The sequence below is a fragment of the Falco peregrinus genome, chromosome Z (assembly GCF_023634155.1).
Source record: "Falco peregrinus isolate bFalPer1 chromosome Z, bFalPer1.pri, whole genome shotgun sequence".
In the NCBI taxonomy this organism is placed as follows: Eukaryota; Metazoa; Chordata; class Aves; order Falconiformes; family Falconidae; genus Falco; species Falco peregrinus.
In genome coordinates, this window is record NC_073739.1 from 56,656,506 (window position 1) to 56,678,119 (window position 21,614).

General features: G+C 40.1%; 1 protein-coding gene across 1 annotated transcript in view; it reads right to left on the reverse strand.

Annotated features, from left to right (window-relative positions):
- DOCK8 (dedicator of cytokinesis 8) overlaps positions 1 to 21,614 on the reverse strand; it is a 93,848-nt gene that overhangs the window by 29,254 nt on the left and 42,980 nt on the right. The window contains 14 exon segments of the mRNA XM_055790383.1: positions 1,303 to 1,458; positions 2,472 to 2,585; positions 5,107 to 5,256; positions 6,042 to 6,137; positions 7,375 to 7,470; positions 9,264 to 9,439; positions 10,204 to 10,368; positions 11,298 to 11,451; positions 11,453 to 11,533; positions 12,696 to 12,791; positions 13,573 to 13,674; positions 15,123 to 15,261; positions 15,938 to 16,008; positions 17,672 to 17,789. Coding sequence (XP_055646358.1) covers positions 1,303 to 1,458; positions 2,472 to 2,585; positions 5,107 to 5,256; positions 6,042 to 6,137; positions 7,375 to 7,470; positions 9,264 to 9,439; positions 10,204 to 10,368; positions 11,298 to 11,451; positions 11,453 to 11,533; positions 12,696 to 12,791; positions 13,573 to 13,674; positions 15,123 to 15,261; positions 15,938 to 16,008; positions 17,672 to 17,789 — 1,714 coding nt within the window.

Sequence of the window (21,614 nt, forward strand, 5' to 3'; positions counted from 1 at the left end):
ACCATTACTGGTAATACCCTTAAGGTATGAGATGTAGCACACCTTAGCATCCAACCAGTTCTTCAGCAATTACACTTGAAATAGAAACCATGAATTTGAACTGCTCCATTACTCAGAGTGGTTTTGTACCCGCCACCGTTCTTACTTTCAGTTCCGTTCTGCTGCATCCAAGGGCTAATGCAATTGCGGGCCACTGCACTGAAATGCTTCACCCCAGTTCTGACCTCTGCAAGACCACCGAGGTGGTAAACAGGAAGGCTAGCACCCTTTGTTATGGGGTCTACCCCATGGTAAAAGCAAGTTATCATTTAAGCAGAATGTAGGGGAGAAAAGGACAAGACCAGAAAAATAGTGTGTGGCATGCTAGACAACAATTTCATTATTGAATGTGTTTGTGAACTCCATGTCCAGGATGGTGAATGGGAGGTCCTGACATTCAGGAAGTCTAGAGCTGTGTCAGTACCAGGTCAAGTCTGGAAAAAATGAGCATGTACTGGCAAAGAGAATCCTGGGAGAAATAAGATATGATGGACGATCATCCATGAAAATTGTGTGGAGAGGTTGAGTCAGAATACTTGAGTGTTTCCACACAGAAAAATCATAAAGTTCAAATAAAAGGGATATTTACTGTCCAGGAAACACGGAGAAATCATTGACAAAGTCATAGCATCATCTGTACCACTGGGGTGGGGAGGAACCCAGAACAAAGAATGCTGCTATTTGAAAAGCAAAGCATAATTCTGCTCTGAACAACACTAAGGCTAACAGAAGTCTATGATTCCAGGATGTTGAAAATTGCAGTTTTAGTCCCTAACTTACAGAGTTACAGGGTTACAGATGCTACCATCTACACTCACTTGGAGAGCAAGAGGTTCAGCTAGAAGGCAACACACAGAAAGTTTGCTGTGCACTGTTGCATACCATAAGTCCCCAAAACAGATATTGAAATACATATTTGTCGCTGTGTATGGATGGGATATAGGTGTGCCTCTAAACTAGCCCTTACAGCCATGTTCCTTTTAGACCTTGTATGTCTATCTTAACAGCCATTTTCTGTTTGCAGGTTTCTAGAGGGGTACATATCTGTTTCATGTTAAGTTTTGATTTGTGTAGATGCAGTTTCACAGTAGTACTCCCTTAGTCGTTATTCTTCTGCTTCTTTTCTTTCAAGAGGGGAGTTGTTCTCCCTGATTCAACAATGGCTAATTCTAACCTAAATATATGAATACAGAGCAACATAAGTCTTTCTATACATGTGTGCTTCATGTGACATTCATGAACTATCATCTGATGGATGCCTACCTGAGAGGATAAGGAGGGGGAGGGGGATGCTGGAGCTGATGTGGAGGTCATGAAGAAGAGGTTCAGATTGAGGTAATGCTCATGGCTGCAGAGAATTCTCAGGAACTCCAGTCTCATGGAAATCAGGGTGAAGAGTGAATTCAGTTTGTTTGAGAGCTAGGAAAAAAAACCCCAAAAGTGTCATGTGATAGGTGTGCACTATTTAAATTACCATGCAGTGAAATATCTTGCTTCCTGAAACAGAAATAGACAAATAGACCAGCACGCATTAAAACGCTCACTGGTTCCCCGTACCTAACCAGTTTCCATTTGTTTGGCAGTGGTGGTGTCTCTCTTCCCCATCCCTGGCTGACTTACCAACTTTCCAAGAGAAAATCCATTGTTTCTTTTTTCCCTCCCAAAAGAAAAACATACAATATTTTTTCCCTTTTGCATAACACAAAGATTAAAACCAAATAAAACTGATAAGTCTGTGGCAAACTCATAAAAAGTCCTGCTAGGCAACACAGAACATCAGTGGTCTTGTCATTTCCCTTCATATCAACAATGACATCAATGGAGTATTGCATGTACTATAGGAAATGGGGTGGTAGCCACCTTGCATCCTTGTACCTACCATCAGCTGACAAAGGACCTTTTTTTCGGCAGAAAAACTACAACAGGTGTATCAGGTCACAGAACAGAAGGAAAACCTTCCCCTTCATATACAAGAAGTAATTTCATAACAACATCCTGCATCAACATTTATGTTAATTTTGGGAGGCTTGTAAAGCAAAAAGACAAAGATGGATCATTATGATTGAACCCCCCAAATCTAAATACCGTCCTTACAGCACTTCAATAGTCAGAGACCAAAAGCTGCTTTGTATGGTCTGCAGACCCTCCTGATAAAGGATGTAAAAAAGTAAGGGAAGAAAAGTGGTTCCATGGATTCTCTGCAGCAGTGCAAGGTATGACATTTCTAAAAGAGTCTTAACCTCCACTGACTTTTTTTCTGCAGACCACAAATCAAAAGAGGTTTAAAGTCTCTGCATATGCAATAGGAAATAGGAAATTTACCTGGTCCTTTAACACAGCTCAAAGGATCATGATGGATAAATGAATCAAACAGAACAGAACACTGGACTGGACATAAGCCAAATGCTATCTCAATCATGCATGGTGCCCACCTGATTACAGTAATGTTTGATGAGATTAAACACAAATCCTCGGTCCATTAAAGAAAGAAGATCATACAAGAAAAATGCCAGGCTGATATTAATCTTTTCTGCTTGCTCACTTTCCTTTAAAAAAAACAAAAACAAAACAAACCAGAATTGTAGTTATGACATATAAAACTTATATAAAGGTGGAAGACTTCTTAGAATCACTAAAAAACAGTGTAGGGGACAGCTCCCAGAACTATCTCATGGAACGTACTGGACAAGATTGTTTCAGTTTCCAGTTTATGTGATCTTGTTAAAATTATACAGAATCACTCCTGTAAATTATTTCAACTGTTGTAGCATTCACAGAGGAATATCACAGGGTGAATGAACAAGTTTATCTAAGCAAAACTTTGGGCTGACAGCAATGAAATGGAATTTGAGACCTATTCTGAATTCCCTATGGATTGCAAACCTGCATATGCTGTTTTTTTTAAAAAAACTGAACCTTTAACATTAGAGAATGCTGGTTTGTGTACTTAAAATGTAACATACTGTTTTAAAATACTAATAAAAATCTGTACTGGATCTGCTGATGGAATGTTAAGTATTTTGTTTAGAAATTTCAAGTGTAAAACTGACAGTAAAAAAGTTCTGTTAAGGTAAATCTGTGGGTTTTAACATTCAGCAGCCAAGGTCCTGCATGCTCAGAATTGGCCTGATTACCAGAGACATGCAACCTCCAAGTAAAAATCACAAAGAACTTAATGTGCCCTCTACAATAAGGCTACAGTTTCTTCAAACATACCAATTTAAATCATAAAATCTCAGTAGCATATGTATTCAGCAAGAAGAATTTGTGGAGGCGTCTGAGGGATCTGCACACGTTTAATACTCAGAGCCTCAGGAGGGTTCACTTAAGATTGACAGAAGAGATGACTGAGAAAAATGTTGCCCCTACTCAGGACTCTCTGACTAGTGAGAACAGGCGTGCAGCACCGCAGGGTGCTTACAATTTAATTTTTTGGTGTTCAACCTTTCTGTTGCTTCTCGGGAATACACACACACACATATATGTATATATATTTACACAGTCTGGAATTTACACAGCAAAACATTTTTCTACTATGAAGAAAAAATTAGTTTTCCACTGTCTTACTGGGTAGGCTAAAATATGTCAAACATATCATTGTGGATTCCCAGGGCAATCTGACATGCTGAACCATGCACTGAAACATTGATTATTACTGTTTGGATTTAAAAATCAGACACACATTACCTGCCTCTTCTCTGTACAGCATTGGTTAATGGCCCTAATTCTGCAAACGCTGCAGTGGGATTTTCACACACAATCAGGTTCTATACACTCACTCTATTAAAATCAAATTGAATCAACAGCCCATAAAAACCTGTGTAATTCTTGTGAGGAAGCCATAAAATACTAATATCTTGGCAAAACCTGCAGTTCCATTAAAACAATTTTAATATAACAATTTTTTATTACACAAGGTATTTTAAAGAAACCTCATTGACACTTTAAGTAAACATTTCTGTGGAAACCATTTCTCTGCATGTGGCTATTAGAGAAGCACACCAAAGGATCGAGTTTACCAAAGGGTAAAGCTTCAGAAACATCTTTTTAGTGGACTGTGACAATCACTTTTGCCATTCTCTGCCCTTAGTTGTCTGGTTTGGCCCTTTCCCGTTTTCTGCTCCTCAACAGCACAGCGGGGCACACAGGGAGAAGTGGATCAGGAAACTGAGCTGGCTGAAAAGTGACTTGGCAGGCCAGCTCTCCAGCCTGGTTTGCCCTCTAGCAGAGCACACCGCTGGGCTAGCACAGTGCATTTGGCAGCTCTGGGGCATGAAAACACGTCAGTTACAACCACTGAACAAACAACAGTCACCTAGTGCCTGTCTATGGCCTTAACTTTGTCTGTTGGCCAGCACAGAGTGACACTAGAGATGTAAGCTGACAGTATCAATGTTAAAATATGTTAGATTTTCTGATCCTTTCAACTTTATAATACATTCTATCAGTGCAACTTGTTAAAATATTTCAGGAGAAACAACTTTATGGGATTTAGGGCCTATTTCTTGTCTTTAATTTTCATGTGGCCAGTGCCCTATCTTTAAAGAGAACTGGGGTTAGATCACTTGTGGCTGGATTTTGCCACCCTCAGGAGGAATATTGCCTTTATATTGCATAGCTCACTGCCATCAGAGAAGCCAAATGTGGAATAAAATACTACACAGTAGAAATGAGGGTAACAGGAAAGGGGGATAAAAGGAATAAGCCCTACATGGGCAGCAGTTTGCTGCCCTGGCTAACCTTCCATAAAGCACCACTGCCACTGAAAATGGGTAGCCAACTTTTTCTATCAATGGGAAAGGGAATTCCCTTCCTGCACCCTGCAACCACACCAAGAAGCAGGCTGGAGAACTGAGCTGAATGAAAACAAACTGTCTGCTAGGGGAGCACAAGGCTCCCCCTTTGCACAGCCACAACTCTTGCTTAAGGTCCATGTGAGAATACTCCTTCAGTTTCGGCCAAATTCTAGAGACATTGCTGAAGATGAAATGGGATTAAAGACAGCTCCAGCTCAGTGTAACACAGGGTGATTAGTAAGGATCCATGGTACTTATATCATGCATTTACCTTCTGCGGTTTGACTAAAAGTGCAGCAATCTCTGAAGTAACCACACTAACTATAGTGGTAATATCATCTTTGAAGCGATCAGAGAACCGGCTTCTTCGTGGGTTGTCTTGCTTCTCTATGTTGTGAACGTACTGAGCCATACTCTTTATCTGCAAAGCAGGAAAAAAAAAAAGTTAAACAAATGCCCAAACTGAAGGTAAAATTACTGCTTTACGTTAGTCCATACAAGTAAGACTCCCTACTTGTTTTTCCCTGAATGCAATCACTCTCATCTTCTCCGAGCTGCTGTAATAAGTCCTACATGTACTACAATGACAATTGACAGCCTAAGACTCAAACCCAGACACTGATTCCTGTTCATATTCATGCAGCTGGCTACTCTCAGCACCTGAAATTAGAATGTCCCTCCCCAGTCCCTTGCATCTGCAGGTCTGAAATGCTGCTGTTTGCAACTTTTGCCCTTCATGATGACAGACAGGGAACGACAATTGTGGAATTAATTCTTATTTCTTGACTTGATATTGGGTTGCTTATATTCTTTGGGAGGAAATCAGCATGTTTTTTTCCACTGACATGCATCACCTCAGGGCCCTGAGAAATTTGTGAGTTTGAGGAGCCTTGTCACTGCTTCCATGTTGTTAAAGTGAAAAAGGAAGGAACAGGTATTGACAGAAAAGGAAGGGCTCAGTTTTATGTCTGTCTTGACATGTCAGCACATGAAGGCTGTGCACACAGTTCATGCAGGACTTTGCCATCACAGGCTGTCACTGGGGAATGCGAGTAAACATGGAGAGTTCTTGTACTTCCATTATTTGAGACCCTTTCACACTGGGGCTGAATAACTGAACAGACCACCACCCAGCTAAATCTGTGCCTGAGGTACCTGCTACATTTCACCATTAACTTACTATAAAATATCACTGTCAAATCTTACCAGGAGCTCAAAGAAGAACCAGGCATACTTGAAGACAGATTCTCTCACCATACCTGTGCTGACCACCATCTGCAGTGCCAGCTCCTCATGGAAATGCTGGAAATAAATACAGAGTCTTGGAAAATGGCTTTTCAATCAACTTATCTTCCAGTTTCAACATCCCCCCTCTTCCCTGTGGGAAACTCCCCCATACTGGAGAATCAGAAGCTAGATGGGGATGTGTGGACATCCCTGTGGGATCAGATAGCAGATTTGACCAAAACGATACATGGGGAATGTTGGCTTTGGGACCCATTTTACTGTGGATCCAGAACCCCAGATAACTAAAATGGGAAATTCCTCTGGTTTTTCATCAGTCATTGGCTGTGTGCACCACAGGGAGCAAGCACATTCCCCATTCCCTGCTAAGTGTTTCCATTTAGTACATCCAAGTTTTTTGAGAGAAGGTAGAAGTAAGATTGTGGTGGGAGTGTCAGTGCGGTGGGAGAGAAAGGCAGAGCAATAACCAAAGCAGAGCTTGTACAGAGGTTTGTAGTTGGAGACAATACTCTTTGCAGTGAGATCTGACTGCAAGACACACAGTCTCAATGACCTAAACTTTTAGGAGACTCAGATCTGTACTAAGCATATTTACATTGAATATGGCATATTAATCCATCCAATATTTAGATAGGGTATAAACCTCTATGTTTTTTGGTAGAAATCAAACCAAGAAACATAAGTAAGAGAGTTTCTTAACTGTAACTCAGATTCTAAACTACTCATTGCAGGGTTTTTCCCCTGCTTCTTCATCCAAAGGCATTGCTGCTGATCCATGCCAAACAGAAGATACAGCTCTGGAAAAATTATCTATGTGATATGGTATATTCTATGTCGTTAAAAAGCTATTTGGGAATACATACTCAAGACAGGAAGGCATTTCCTGTTTCTACAAAAAGGGGAAAAGAAAAACATTCTTACAGAAGAAAGAGGTGGCAAACATCTGAATGGAGTTTACTGTAACATGTAAAGGCAGATATCCAAGGGTAAACAGTGCTGGAAAAAGACAGAAGCCTTAACACCTTGAGAATGAGAGCAAAGTGAGGATCCACGCAGGCTGCTACTTGTCTAAATATGCCCTGAAAAAAGAATCTAAAGACTATGGAACAGAAGCAGAAAAGTGTGGGCAATATTTAGCCACTGATTCAATAATCCATCACAAACTCCTTCTTCAATAAAACTGGTTATTTTGTTCTTTCTCTCCTTTCCTCATTTAGAGGCACTAATTACCAGCACTGGCTCAGGAGGCTTCAGGCTCTGTTAATGTGCTCCCTCACTCTTAGTGATAGGCTACCTTTTTATTGGATGGTCTTGGGCTTGCACAAATGCTTGGCATGTCATTTGTTCCTTCAACGTAAAAAGACATACGACTGGAGCTGTGATCTGTAGGCTGGAGGGCACAGTCAGAAGAAATACATAATAGTAAGTTAATAAATAACTCAAGCTAATTAACACAGAAGAAATCAGCAGCAGTGGTTTTTTTGGACGGTGTGCACAGATGTTCACCTAAACAGCTCTTCCCTTTCCTTCTCCCCATCGCCCTTCCCAGTGGCGGCCAAAGGCCACCAGAATCCATCAGTCGCACGAGCGTGCACATGCCAACACTGCCATCACGTGCCCAATTTCAGCACTGCAGCTGTATTTTGGAAGAGCTACCCATAACGCTTTCAAGGTAACTGCCCTTCAAGTTTATCCGGTGCCCTACATCCAAAATTAATTAGTATCCGTGAGTTTTCCTTCCATTAAAAGTACTGCCAATTTTAAAGGCAGTGAAATGGCAGCAGCCAGTTGTAAATTGCTACATTTATCAATGTGATGAAGCTGTAATATCAAACATTTTAATTTTGTATTCATTTGGAAAAAAAATATGCCTTGAGCTATGTTTTTTTAGGACACAGTACATTACAGTAAAATTCCTAAAGCTATTAAGTGCAAATCTACATTATTAAAAGTTGCTACTGATGAATATGTATGCCCACGTTAAAAAAATCAAATAGATTGGCAAAGCCTATGCATCTGACTAGTTCTGGCTTAATTTGTTGAAGAAAAGCACCCATTCACTTCAACTGGTGAGGTGTGTTCTCTTCAATGGAGAAAAGACTCAAAATGTTTCTGAAAATAACCTGCTTGAGGTGCAGAATTTTACATATGTAACACTCAAAGAAAAGGGAAGGGGGATATGGTTCAGAGCTCAGCAGACATGCTGCTGTGGAGCTCTGCCAGGGCTGCAGCTAGGAGCAGGCTCCTTGCACAGGGGAGATAGCCTGGTTTTGTCAGAGGCACAGCTTCCCAGCTCCTGCTGAATGGGGAACCCTAGATTTTGGTTTCCCCAGACAGCTGAGCACAGCCATCCTCATAAAGCTCTGAGATGATCCTGGGATGCTGTAGACCAGCAGGCACCAGCTGCTGGTCAGGGAAGCGAAACCCTGCTTCTGGGCTGTTGTTGTCCTTTCTATCCTGCAAGCTTTTCATGGCATATGTAGTTGTGGATGAGAAGGACAGAGGAAGTTTGTGTTTCACTCTGTGGTTGAATTAAATATTTGGAAAGACCCAGTTACAAAATACATACATGGCACCTGTACTATAAACAATATAAAATCATGGGGCTGCTGCCAATTTATATGAATTGCCTACTTTTTTAACAGGAAACTATTTAGCACCATACAGGCTCTGTGATAAAAACAAAGAAAAGAAGAAAAAAAAGAGTTAAAAGAAGCAAGAACAAATTATCATTGCATTTTAGGAAAACTATTTCCCTTCTGCGTACTTACTCTTTCACCCCTCTCAGAAAGTGAATCTGTTCCCACTGTAATCAATAGTAGTCTTGTCTCACACTGACTCTGTGCAACCTGGACCAGCCCACATCACCAGATGTGAACAGAAGCTAAATGCCAGGAAGAACAGGAGAGTGAGGCATGTCAAAAAACCAAATCCCTCAGTGGAGTACCTAAGCCCCAAGCAAGAGACAGAGTTCTTAACCTCTTGCTCTCTTCACTGATAAAAGACATCAGAATTTAGCAATGGGATTTGATGTGTGCCTATGCCAAATCAGATAAACAGCAAATGCTTCTGGTGACACATACAATGCATTTAAAAGATGCAAATCCAACCTTTAAAGAACAAATCTAGATTATTAGGTTTTGGCCCATGTAATTCTCCAGATGTTTGGCTTTGTTCTCTTACCTTCGATGACATCATATTTCTGACCTCTTCATCAGCAGCATTTTGTGTAACAGTGATGTCAGGATTGCTGCAGCTTATCACTCGGCTTTGCAGGAGTTTACTCCCAACAGACATTGCAGAAGTGCGTCCAAATGTGTAATAACGAGACTCTGTCAAAATGGCACTGCTGCCTGCACCTGCCCATAGGGAGATGTTTAAACTAAGACTAAAGGACAGATACATGAGACAAACATGAGATTCAAGCTAGCTTTTCTCAGTGCTGTTATAGCATCAGTGTTTTGAATAGCATAAAGCCACTGACAATCTTGCCAACTGCTTCATTAACAAATTACATAGGCATTTCTCCTAGTTTCATCTGGGATAGAGTTAATTTTCTTCTCAGTAGCTGGTACAGTGCTGTGTTTTGATTTGGTATGAGAATAATGTTGATAATGCACTGATATTTTAGTTGTTGCTAAGTAGTGATTATTCTAGATGAAGGACTTTTCAGTTTCTCAAGTCCTGCCAGCAAGAAGGCTGGAGGGGTACACGAAATTGGGAAGGAGGACAGCCAGGACAACAGACCTGACCTAGAAAAAAGGATATTCCATACCACAGAATGTCATGGTCAGTATGTCAAGGTGGGGAAAGAAGAAGGAAGGGTGGGACGTTTGGAGTGGTGGCATTTGTCTTCCCAAGTAACCGTTACGTGTGACGGAGCCCGGCTTTCCTGGGGATGGCTGAGCACCTGCCTGCCCATGGGAAGTGGTGAGTGAATTCCTTCGTTTGCTTTACTTGCGCGCACGGCTTTTGCTTTAAGTCTGTAAATTATATGCAGGCTTGAGAAGTTGTTTTTGCTATTTTATAGGCCAGTTCCCTATGCCCTCCTCTCAGAAGCACCATGCTGAATAGCATGTATCAAGAAAAAAGAATACTTTTGCATACCTTGCACCAGTATTACCTGGTTTAACTACTTCTCTTTGAGGGTCTGGCAGACGAAACACATAGTAGACATAAGATGCCAGAAGGCAGTTCCTCCCATGCTGGTCTTTGCTCAGGTCTTTGCTGTTGTGGAGACTGTTCACTATTGCAACCACAGATTCAAAGGCAAACTGTGAGAAGTTGGCTGTCAAACAAAGGCAAGAATTAGCCTCAGCACTGAAGGGGCATTCTTTGTACTAACAACAACAAATCCTACATGCTTTAACTCAGTCTGAAACAAACGCAGAACTCTAGAAAGCAATTGCTATACCCGATAAGACTCGAGGTTGACATAAATGAATTACCACTCTTCAGTAGACCCACTGACTTTCGACCTAATTGCTGCTACTCCATCACTTTGTGCTACATTAAAAGCAGACCATAACTGTTAATTACCATTTCTAGCAGGCTCATGCATTTCCTATAAAATACCTACTCTAAAAACTAAGACTCATTATTCTCCAACTGACAGACAAATAGAAGTTACCAGGCTTTTCCACAAATATTATAGCAGATGACAAGTGTTGATTACCAAAATGATACAGGAAATAAACTACACCACTGTCTCCAAGTGTGCCTTCCCTCTAGAGTTAACATACGTGATGGGCAACTGGCAGCCTCAGTAACAGAAAAATCTGTGTGCATTAATGTACCCACTCTGTCTTTGTGCTCACTCCGTCCTGTCTGGAGATATTTGGGCAGTGCAGTCAGCAATGTCAGCTGTAGGATGAATGATTTTGCTCGTGTTGTCCTTGCAAGACAACTGAATTCCAAACAAAGGTAAACCACAGCACACTTTCTGCCCATTGTTTCCAGATAAGTAAACTACTACAATTAAATACACCTCTCAAACAGGATCTGAGAGTCTCATATGTAGGGGGGAAAAGGAGAGAAGGCAGGAACTCAATTAAACCTGATTAAATTGTGCAATGAAACTGTGTCTTGAGAAGCACAACGCTTTCTGAAGTGGACCACCCCAAATACTAAATCTGAGCAATCATTTCCCCCCCCCGCCCCCCTCCCCATTTCTAGGTTGCTTGCACTACTACTCCAAGGCTATGCACCAGTAAATACCTGTCTGGCCAGCTATGACCATGGGCTGTATAGCCAGCTGGAACAGTTTATCTAGTACCAAATGTAAAAACAAGACAAGAGGTTCAAGACGTGAAGAATTCAAACAAATAATGCTGAGTTTCAATTCATGTTCCAGTGTAGCCTCTGTAATTTTTTTGGTCCATCAGTCGAATGGGGAATGTCACTTGACTTTCTAGAGAATGGCACAGAGTGAAGAACTTCTCCAGGTGATTGTCCTGCAAATAGAGTGCACTCACAGGTAATAAAGTTGATGTAGTTCAGTCTCCTGCTAGCTAAATAAAGCCTGATTGTCCCACCTGATGGTATGAGAGAAAACATTTTAACCCTTCTGGCTTGCAATGGTGGTTAGCCCTAGAGACCAATTCGTAAAGCAGCTGTCACTATCTCTTGTTTGCTCCTTTTCACCTGGCTCAGACTCAGATCTGGTTCGATCAGAGTTACAGCAGAAAAGTAAAAGCCCTCACTAAAGTGATTGCTTCATTTCATAAAAATGCTGTTCCCTTCTCTGATAAGCTGTCATGTCATAGGTCTATAGTCCCTCTGTCACCCACACCTAAGTTCCAGCTACATGTAAGATATGTGCCTTATGAGTATGCCCTACTTGTATTTAAAAAGCATGCTGCAATGGGGTGATGCATCTGCTTCAGACACAGGGCCTCCAGTTGTTAGGACATAGCTACCAGGCTTAACCAGAACGAGATGATGGGTATGAGACACTGTAAATCAGCAGAAACAAAATAAAGCTGCTCTGAGATGATGGGTATGAGACACTTTAAATCAGCAGAAACAAAACAAAGCTGCTCTCCCTCAAACCAGTATTCCAATAAGATGGGCACAGGTCCGATTTCCTATCACATTTTAATGATCAGAATCACAGAGTTCTCATTTAGCACTAAGCTTGTGTCCCCACACCACACGGCGTTGACAGCCGAGCAGCCTAAAGCATTCTGGCAATACAATATCCTGCCCCTAGAGGCAAGGACTTGCTATGTCTCTGCAGACAACACATTGCCTGAACTAGCCTTGCAGAACAGCATCCTCTATAGAAGTTGCAGACTGCAGAAACTGCCACTCTGCCCTGCCGGTATCTCTCAAACACAGCCTAAGCAGACCGTTGCTGAACGGAGAGGACAGCAGGCTCCTTATTGCTTGATGCAGCTTGCTGTAGACAGTGCTCATTTATTCACTTGTACCAATAGATTTCCTTTCACCAAAGGTTCATTCACTGAGGATATCAGGTTATTTTCATAGCTGTTAGCTGGTTTTAAACCTCTGTGGACTTGAATATTTCCATTTCATAAACCTCCTAAGTCAGCCTGGATATCTGCATTCTCTCTGAAATGAAAGTACAGCTGTGTGTTGCTTCTGATGCATTACCTGAGTGTGAACAGATGAAACAGCTTGCACTTCAACATTAAAAACACCCTTGTGTCCTTCAACCCACTTAACAGGTGGTGTCTGAGATGGAACTTTCTGTAATGGAAAAGAAATATGGTAATCATTATCTTCCTTTTAATGACAAAACAGAAAGTGTTTACAGATGGGTCTATAGGGTATTCATGCCATTCACTTCATTGTAGATATCCAAATTCAGTGCCATACAAAGGACACAACTAGGCATCTTCTTGTTCTCATAGACTAAATGGAGAGAAGTTGAAGCATCAAAACAGGGAAATTTGGAGCACCTCAGCTGGATGCCTAGCACAGACAGTGCAAATATACATTTTTTGACAGGATATTTTTAAGGTTAGAAGTTCCCAGTTGAAGCACTGCCAAAGGCAATCCATGGTGATCTGGCACAGTTTTAACCCTCCTGACAGTTTCCTGTTTGCTGTATTTATGCAGAGGGCACAGTCTCTGCTCCAGTAGCAGCATGCACCTGATTCCATTTCTCCTCCTTCTCCCACACAACCACAAAAAAAAACCCAAAAAACCCGAGCAAATCATCCTATGGAAGAAAGCAAATTATTGGCTTGACACACTCCAAACAAATATATCCCTGATTAGACAATTTACAAGGATGTGCTTGGATAACTAACTTTTAAACTCACACAATATAACAAGAAAAGATACTAGTAACACCAGTGACAACAATAACAACAACAATAAAAACTTTTTTCTCTAGAGCTTTCCCCTTCTAAAGTACAAAAAAGAGGCATTGTCTACAAGCAGACGGCAACGTTAAGTTTGTAAAACACTTACGCTGGCTTTCTACGTTAGGAAAATACTATCTTTTCATAATTTTCTTTGTTACCTCAGGAGAGTGGATTGAATAGTGGAAAGGCAGCTTATCCAATGCAACAGGAAGACAATAATGTCCAGTTTGAAGACGATCATTTAATAGAATTGGCAGCCACTGAAACAAATGAACAGAAAACACAGCAATATTCATGACTACATATGAAGAGGGCTATTCATCTTGTTTGTAATGTACACAACGAAACAACAAATGAAATATTCACCCCAGCTTCTCTGCTCTAACCCATTCAACACTAATTTATTTGCATTTGAAATTCACTGATAGCTACTGTAGAAAAATGTACAAAACTGTTTTACAATCCATCCCATTTGAAGAAAACAAACACAGAGCTTTTCACATATGACATATTTTTCTAATAAATAATACTACCAGGAGGATTTAATAGAATTCATGGTTTTATTCAAAAAAATGATGTATCTTGAACAGACTGATCCTTGGCTTTGAAGCAAATCAACAGAGTTAAAGTTTTCCTAAGGATAAATTGAACATCTTGGTTGTGGTGACCATGAAGATCAAGGCCAGAATGACTCATCATAGCTCTGTACTGATATTTGGACACACATACATTTTCTCCTATCCAAATCTAAAAAAGGCTGTGCATTTAAGTATCACAGAGCAGAAATGTTTTGTATTTAAATGAACAGAAGCTTAAAAATTAAGTCCTCACCCATGTCAAGTTTTGCTCCTGAAGTACAAACTAATTTACTTCTTACTGATTCAATTGACATTGGTGGGACTGTATCTGTCTATGAAAGAAAGCCCATTTGAAAGGATTCTCAGTACTGAGATAAAAACAAAATGTAAACTTCATAGCAGGAACACATGGAAAGCACTTGTCTGGCTCCATAGCTCAATTGCTGACCATAGCTCTAGGACATTTTCAGATCTGCGGTATTATCATCATCTATGCTTTCCTCTTATTTTAAAATTTCTCCAGTTAAAAATACTGATTGATAAAGAAAAAGATCAAAAAGGCTATACTACAGTATGTATTTCTTAAGCTAAAACATGCTAGGCTCAACTTGAAGATAATGAATGCAAGATAATTACATTTTACCTTCAAGATTCTTTGTTTTTTAATTTTGATGTGGGTAAAAGACGCTTTAAAACATCAATTATATGCCATATAAAACTTAATTGAAAACATTATATTAGTTGTTAGCTCATGTATGTACATGTTAGATAACAGTAAATAGTTATAATTGCATATGTATTAGGGTTTTTTTTTGCAATAAATAGAATCTATCAGAATTAAGCGATATGCTATACAGCATTGCTGTTGCAAGTATTTAGGTGCATACTTTCAGTTGCATCAGATGAATTAGCTTCAAAGACACTTAACTGTAAAATTATAGGATGAGGATGTAACATAGCATCTAGTTTCTATGAATTAACATTAACAAAACCTTCTACTGGTTTTGATGTATTACTATAACCAGAAGTGAATATATGACAAAATTCTTGACAAGCAACACATATGTTTGCATGGGATGTAGATACACATATGTATATACACACACAATTACACATCACATGGAACTTACTGAATACCCAAGGAGGGTTTCCACAGATGCTCCTTGCTTTGGCTGGCAGCTGATGTGATAGAATGTGAACAATAGATGGTGTTTCTCTGTGAGTTTTGCTGGCAGCTTAATTTTCACTTCTTCATAAAAGTCAGGAGACCTGTTTAAAAAAATGCCAAGCACATTTCCAATCTAAGGATGAGGCTGAGCAAAAGGCAGATTTGTCAGTAGGCTTTTAGATGCTATGGTTATAAAAACTGTATAAATCCTGAAGCCTTAGAGCTAAGTTAAACAAAGTACATATATATACAGCTATATTTATGAACCATCTACAGCTTTGAATAGGAAAAGCATAGATGGTGTCAACTTGGTGTCAACTGGAGTATTTCAGCTTTCACGTATCTCTGTACTTTCAAAAACATTCAATCTTAATTTTGGGTTCCAGCATATTTATTGTGTAAATCCTAAATCCCGAGTCCATATTCATGAGAATGAGAATGTCCCTTCAGCTGTTCTGTATTTGTCAATTCAGTGAAGTAAATGCTGTTACAAAGTTGTGGTGCTGCTTCCTGCTCCTGCCTCTTAATCTTCAGGTCAGGAATATGCTCAACTAACCTCTGAAAAGCTCCAAACAAGAAAAGCAATGGTCACTCACTCAATGGTCACTTATGCAAATGCATGTAGCAATCCAAATTGGATATGACAAATCCACATAAAATATAAAAGTTTAAAATGGATTAGTACCAGCATTCCTTGATGAACTATGTAGGCTAAGAAATATATAAAGAGGTAATGACTAATACTTCTCAAGTCATACAGATAGTAGCAATACTTACTTATTATGATATGTGACAGCTGTGTATATTTCTTGCACAAATTCTGGACCTGAAGATTTCCCAAAAATTACCTACATTAAGAACAAAAGAAAAAAACAGCAGTCAAGTCTAAAGCATTTAAATGTTATCTTGTATTAATTTTAAGGTAGTATCTGAAGGCTGAAAATGACTCTTGAATTTTATCTTAGCACGTTGACACAAGTATCTTATTACCAAGCACCTTCCCCCCACACCAGGGTAAAATACCAGGAAAACAGAGCAGAGGTCATTTCTGGAGCCACTGACTACCTCACATCACATTGTTCAGCCATGCACTAAGAAGTTAGGGATTGCAGGAATAAAGTTACAGTAAGCTTCTTACACATTGAACATTGCCTTTAATTAAATGATAAAAAAGTAAAAGTATTTTTAGAAGTTTGTTTTTCAGTTGTAGCCTGCCCATTTAGGGTGAGATCCATCTCACCTTGCCTTAGAGGTCCAAAGTTCCTTTATAATCAATGCAGGCATTTTTGGTGCTTGATTTGCTTCCCTCATTTCAGACAGAGCCTCATGGTAATGCCCTGGAATGCACTAACTTTAAAGGGAGCCCTGGGAGGTGAGCTTAGGCAAGGATGTCTGTACAGCACAAGTCCGTATGTATTGAGATGAAGTGCTCCCACAGTGGAGAGGGATCCTAGATGAACTGTGCCTGTCCTAAGCATTTCTCAAAACCTGTTTGTAATATGGGCAGAGTTTAAGGAAACCAATAATGCAGTATTGTGTAAAAGATGGTGTTACATTCACAAGGCACAGCTCCAGTTCTGGAAGAAGCGTGGCTTGGGAAAACACTGTGCTGATGCTTTGATTTCAATTCCAGAGGTCATGTGGAGTAAGGCTGCAAAGTATGCACTGTGCTGCGTCAGCATGCTGGTAACAGCTGGTCAGGTGTCAGTCCTGGCTCCAACATATTGTTGGATTAAAGTTCCTCAATGTGATATTTCCACTCATTTCTTCTGCTTTTAACCACACAATCACACAAGATTTTATCCTAATGTCATCGTCAAATAGCCAACTACACCGTCTGAAAATTTCCCAAAAAATTCAGGCTGAAGCAGCTGTCTGATTTAGAACACTTCAAACTGAGCACCTGAAGCTTGGTAAAGCTGAAGAGAGGATCTTACAATGAGACATATTGAATACCATGAACATGGGCAGTGCTGCCTGTTCTGCTAGTAGTGCACATGTATGCCCTAACACGCATAATTCAGACACGAACACTACCTACACTGCATGATTGTGCATCTGTTCAGATTCAGGCAATGAAGATCCCAACTTCTGCTTCCCAGTGTTACACCTAAGTATTTGAGTAAACATAGTGCATACAGAAGAGTTACACTGGAAGACAGACTACATAATGCTTAAGAAGTCTCTAAAGCTCTGTGGATTTTACCATTAGAGTTTCTATTACAGCCTTGATGTAATACAACATCACACTTCTGAAAATAAGGTAGGAAGACTTAGATAATAGTAATATGCTCTGTTCCACTCAAGTGACAAGTATTTTCTGTTGTAAGTAAGGACTGCAGCCCTACTTTCTTATGGGAATGACAGGCTTCACCAGCTCTCTGATGTTAGGGTTCCTAAGGCTCCACTAGAAACTGTGGTGATCAGAAGGAAACAGTGAGTTATCTCTTCAGATATCCCTCAGGAATGCACATAAGCAAAAGTCTGCTAAGAAATTTCAAAATTTATTACTGGCATTGCACAGGATGGGTCTTCGCCACACATAAACTGGATCTTGATGGTAATGTTTCTTGCAGAAGCTGGTCGGTTAGCAAAATTCAGCCTCTGAGGGTAAACATAGAGGAGATTTCTGGAAAAAAGAAAAGAATGAATGAAACGGGTAAATGAAATTAAGTGCACAAACTAGCATTTTGCTGATTAGTCTCTCTGTCCTTCAAGTCCACCTGGGTAGTAAAAGCTTTGCCAAAACTTCATTTCAAAAGTTCACAAGGAAAAGATAAGTTTATGCTGCAAGACATAGAACATCTTATGTTTAAGGCTTCTCGACCGTAAGCTATCTTTGAGAAGGCATACTTCCTGGCTCTGTTGGTTTTGTGTTTGGAAATACACAGCTCCCAGTTACAAATGAATTAATATCTTTGCTTGAGGTAATGAAAAGGAGGAATCTCTCAGGAAAGCAGCTTCCTTCTCAGCTGTGAAGAATCAGATTTTCAAAGGGGTAAGGAATCACTCAGAGGTGACAAAAACAAGTGAACCAGCAAATAAAACCAACAACTGAAGTTCATACATTCCTAGCTTATAGCAACAAAATGGCATATATTTATAGATTATTCAAATAAAAAAGCAGTATCAATGAACCTGAATAAATACAAACAAGAAATTTTGAATGTAATTCCAGAAATGGACATTTTTTAGTAATGAATATGATTAATGCTTTAAAATACAGCATACTTTGCTGTTTACTAGCTTCTGTACATGGACAGATCACTACATTTAAAAAGCACCTTTAATTTCTGTGGGGAATTTAACCTCATAGATGGTCTTCTAAGTTCAAAACCCAACAATTCTGGTAGAAGAGTCAAACATTAATAGAAAGCTTTTTCTCCAGTCTATGGCAAGTCTGAGATATCACCTAGGCCTGAATTACACATGCTCTGGCATCACAACTATGTCTATTTAATGTCTCATTTTCCCGGTATGACAAACGATTCTCACTGCTTGTCCTCTGAGTGTAAGGTATAAGGCTAGTGTTGGTGGCAGCATGCTGGCTTCCAATGAGAAACAACAAGAACTACACGTGGGCTTCCATGCCTTTTTTGGTCTGTGACAGTCAGAAGCTACACAGAAAATGTTGCTGTCCTTATCACAGATATCTCCTCAGCACCATTGTCAGCTGAAAATGTGGAGCAGCTCTGGAGGACATTGTCATTAAGTCAGACAGTCCATCCTCCAAGACCTGGAAAGTGTGGTAGATTCTCCTTATTGTCAGGTGTCACAATAAGACAATACTCTTCAACTACGCAGTCCAAGCTACTTTGATAACCAATACATGCTACATAGGCCATGGCATGCCTTAGTAAATGAACTAGCATGTAACTTGCCTTTTCCTTTGTTCAGAACAGTACTCCTGCCTGCCACACTAATGCACTTTTTTCCTACCCTTCTTAAATGCAATTTCTGCTCTGCCAAATTCTCTCCAAGATGATATTAGGAAAAGCTAAGTGAAAGAGAGAAATGTATTGGTAACCTCCACTGAATTATGTCTGGGGGAATGACATATTAAATGAATGATATTATCAATATTAAATCTGCCAGAGGTGAAGAAATACATGTAGGGGAGGCTGCATAATCCAGTCATTGCTTCATTAATCTGAAGCCCAGCAGAAGATGTCACAAATCCATATAATGTCCCTGAGCACTGGATTTTACATTTAGATGTGACTTGAGATGAAAAGATATGTAAAATCACAGAGAGCTCTCTGCTGACTACACAACCAAGGAAGCATTATTCCAACAGGTACTATACCAAAGAGCTGAAGCTTGTGCCATTTATGCTCAAGCAGTTTTAGGGATCTTGCTTACATGTGTATTAAACCCATCAGCATCGAGGAAGAACAGGCAAACGCTGCGTCTGGATATCCTGCAGAGATGGAAGTGTTGACTGATTTTTTAAAGCAGGAAGGTGGAGAGATGATCTAAAGACATTCCTTCACACAGGCATGAATTGTAGATCCATTGCTGACCACTGTGTGAGTGCTACTGCCTATCAGTACCCATACCATTCAAAAGACTGAGAGGGAAACAAAGACAAGGAGCATTTCCATATGGCAGTTATCAGGGCTTTCAGGGCAGCACATACTGGACAGCTAGCATGCTCATAAGGATGTGGTGAGCTCCAGGAGGCATTGTGCCTCCCTTGAGGCTCTGTGCTGAGCAGAAACAAAGAACATGCCACAGCAATTACTTTTGGTCAGTGTGATGAAACTTCTGCCCTCACTCCCCTTCCAGAAAATGCAGGGCTCTACCTCCAGGTATAGTCAGATATACTCACAAAAAGCAAAAGAGCTATTCAGGAGTCAGTATGGGTCTATAGAAGCCATGGCAGAGCACCCAATTTCACTGAGATCAGAATCCCACAGGACAGCAGAGTCCTGGATGAGTCATGGATTCATACAGCTTCTGTGGGTTTGAGGCTTACCCAGAAGAGGGACAGTAAGATAAGAGGCTATTTCAGAATCAGTTACTTGCTGGGAAAACTAAGGGTTTGCCTAGCCTGACACAAGACAGCATGTAGCAATTCTCATTCAAGTTTGCTGACCTTCCTACACTGTCATGGAATTTAGCAGTGGCGATGTGATCACTTTCTATGGCCAAAGCAATGTAAACCTATCTTCTGCCAAAATGAAATGTAGGCAGTTTCAAGTCTGTGACCCTTCTCATTGAATATTTCTGTTTGTAATTATTGGTTGTGCATGTGTGTGACATAATAAAATCCTTCTTGCAAAATTACACGTGTGAGGTGTCAACAAGTACATCTCAAACTTCTGATGAATATTAGGCATGTCTGGCAGAACCTTCTGATGTCTCTGTTCTTGATGCTTTGCAGTCCTCTACCAAACTAAACCCACTGTTCCACTGATAATACTCTCGCTTCCCCTGCTGCTTCCAGTATTATTAAATCCTGAGTGGCAGTGTTATTAGAGTGGATAAAATGAGTGGATATCCACCAGGTGTCAACTATTGCAATGTCAAGACACTGTAATAACAAGATGCTAGGTCACACATAAGGGATTGCTCAGTTGCTCAAATGAAGTATGAGAAGCTGAAAAAAGGAAGATAGTAACTATATTATAGAGCTGTGTTTTATACATCCATTTGCCATCCCAGGACCTGTGATTCCTCCAGCTGTACAAATAGAGGTAATCCCAATAATCAAAGAGTGAAATTTCTGACATACCAGGATTTTACACGTAACAGTGAACGTATTTGAAATATGACAATACAGCTGAGAATTGTGGTGAGATAATTTTGTCCTGGTATTTTTAACTAATAAATGACACAATGAAGGAGTACTAGTAAATACAGTAGGATATCATATCTTCCCAAAATACTGGTAACATGTCCCCCTGAAGTTACATGTGTTAGATAATGGGAGGCAATACTTCATATTTACCAGCATCTTGTTGGCATGGACTTTATGCAGTTCTAAAATTTCCATTGAAAATGCTTAAAAATCTTAGTGAATGATACAGGATTCAGCAGCATGGAAGATCTACGCAGCTAGAAGTCAACAGGTGGAACTTGGATTGTTTTAATTAAGCCAACTACTACCTCAAGTAATCCAGCACTATTAACAATTCTTGGATGAAGTTACTAGAGTGCTTTCACTCCATTGAAAAGCAGACAAAGTGTCCTGAAGTTAGCCAAAAGATCTGCAGGCTTAGAAAGCAATGTTTTGGTTCTAAGAGTCCTGGTTGGGAGCTCATTACAAAAGAGCAATACTCAGCAACTTATTACCTAAACAGGGGCAGTATCAGTGATCAGAGGATCTTCATTTTCCTTAAGACGTTAATGGAAGGTGAAAGCATAAGCCACTGCCTGCTGAAGTGAGACTGCAGCAAAACCGAATTAGTGAAGAAGATGATTTCATTCAAAACCATCTGGAAAGGTAGGC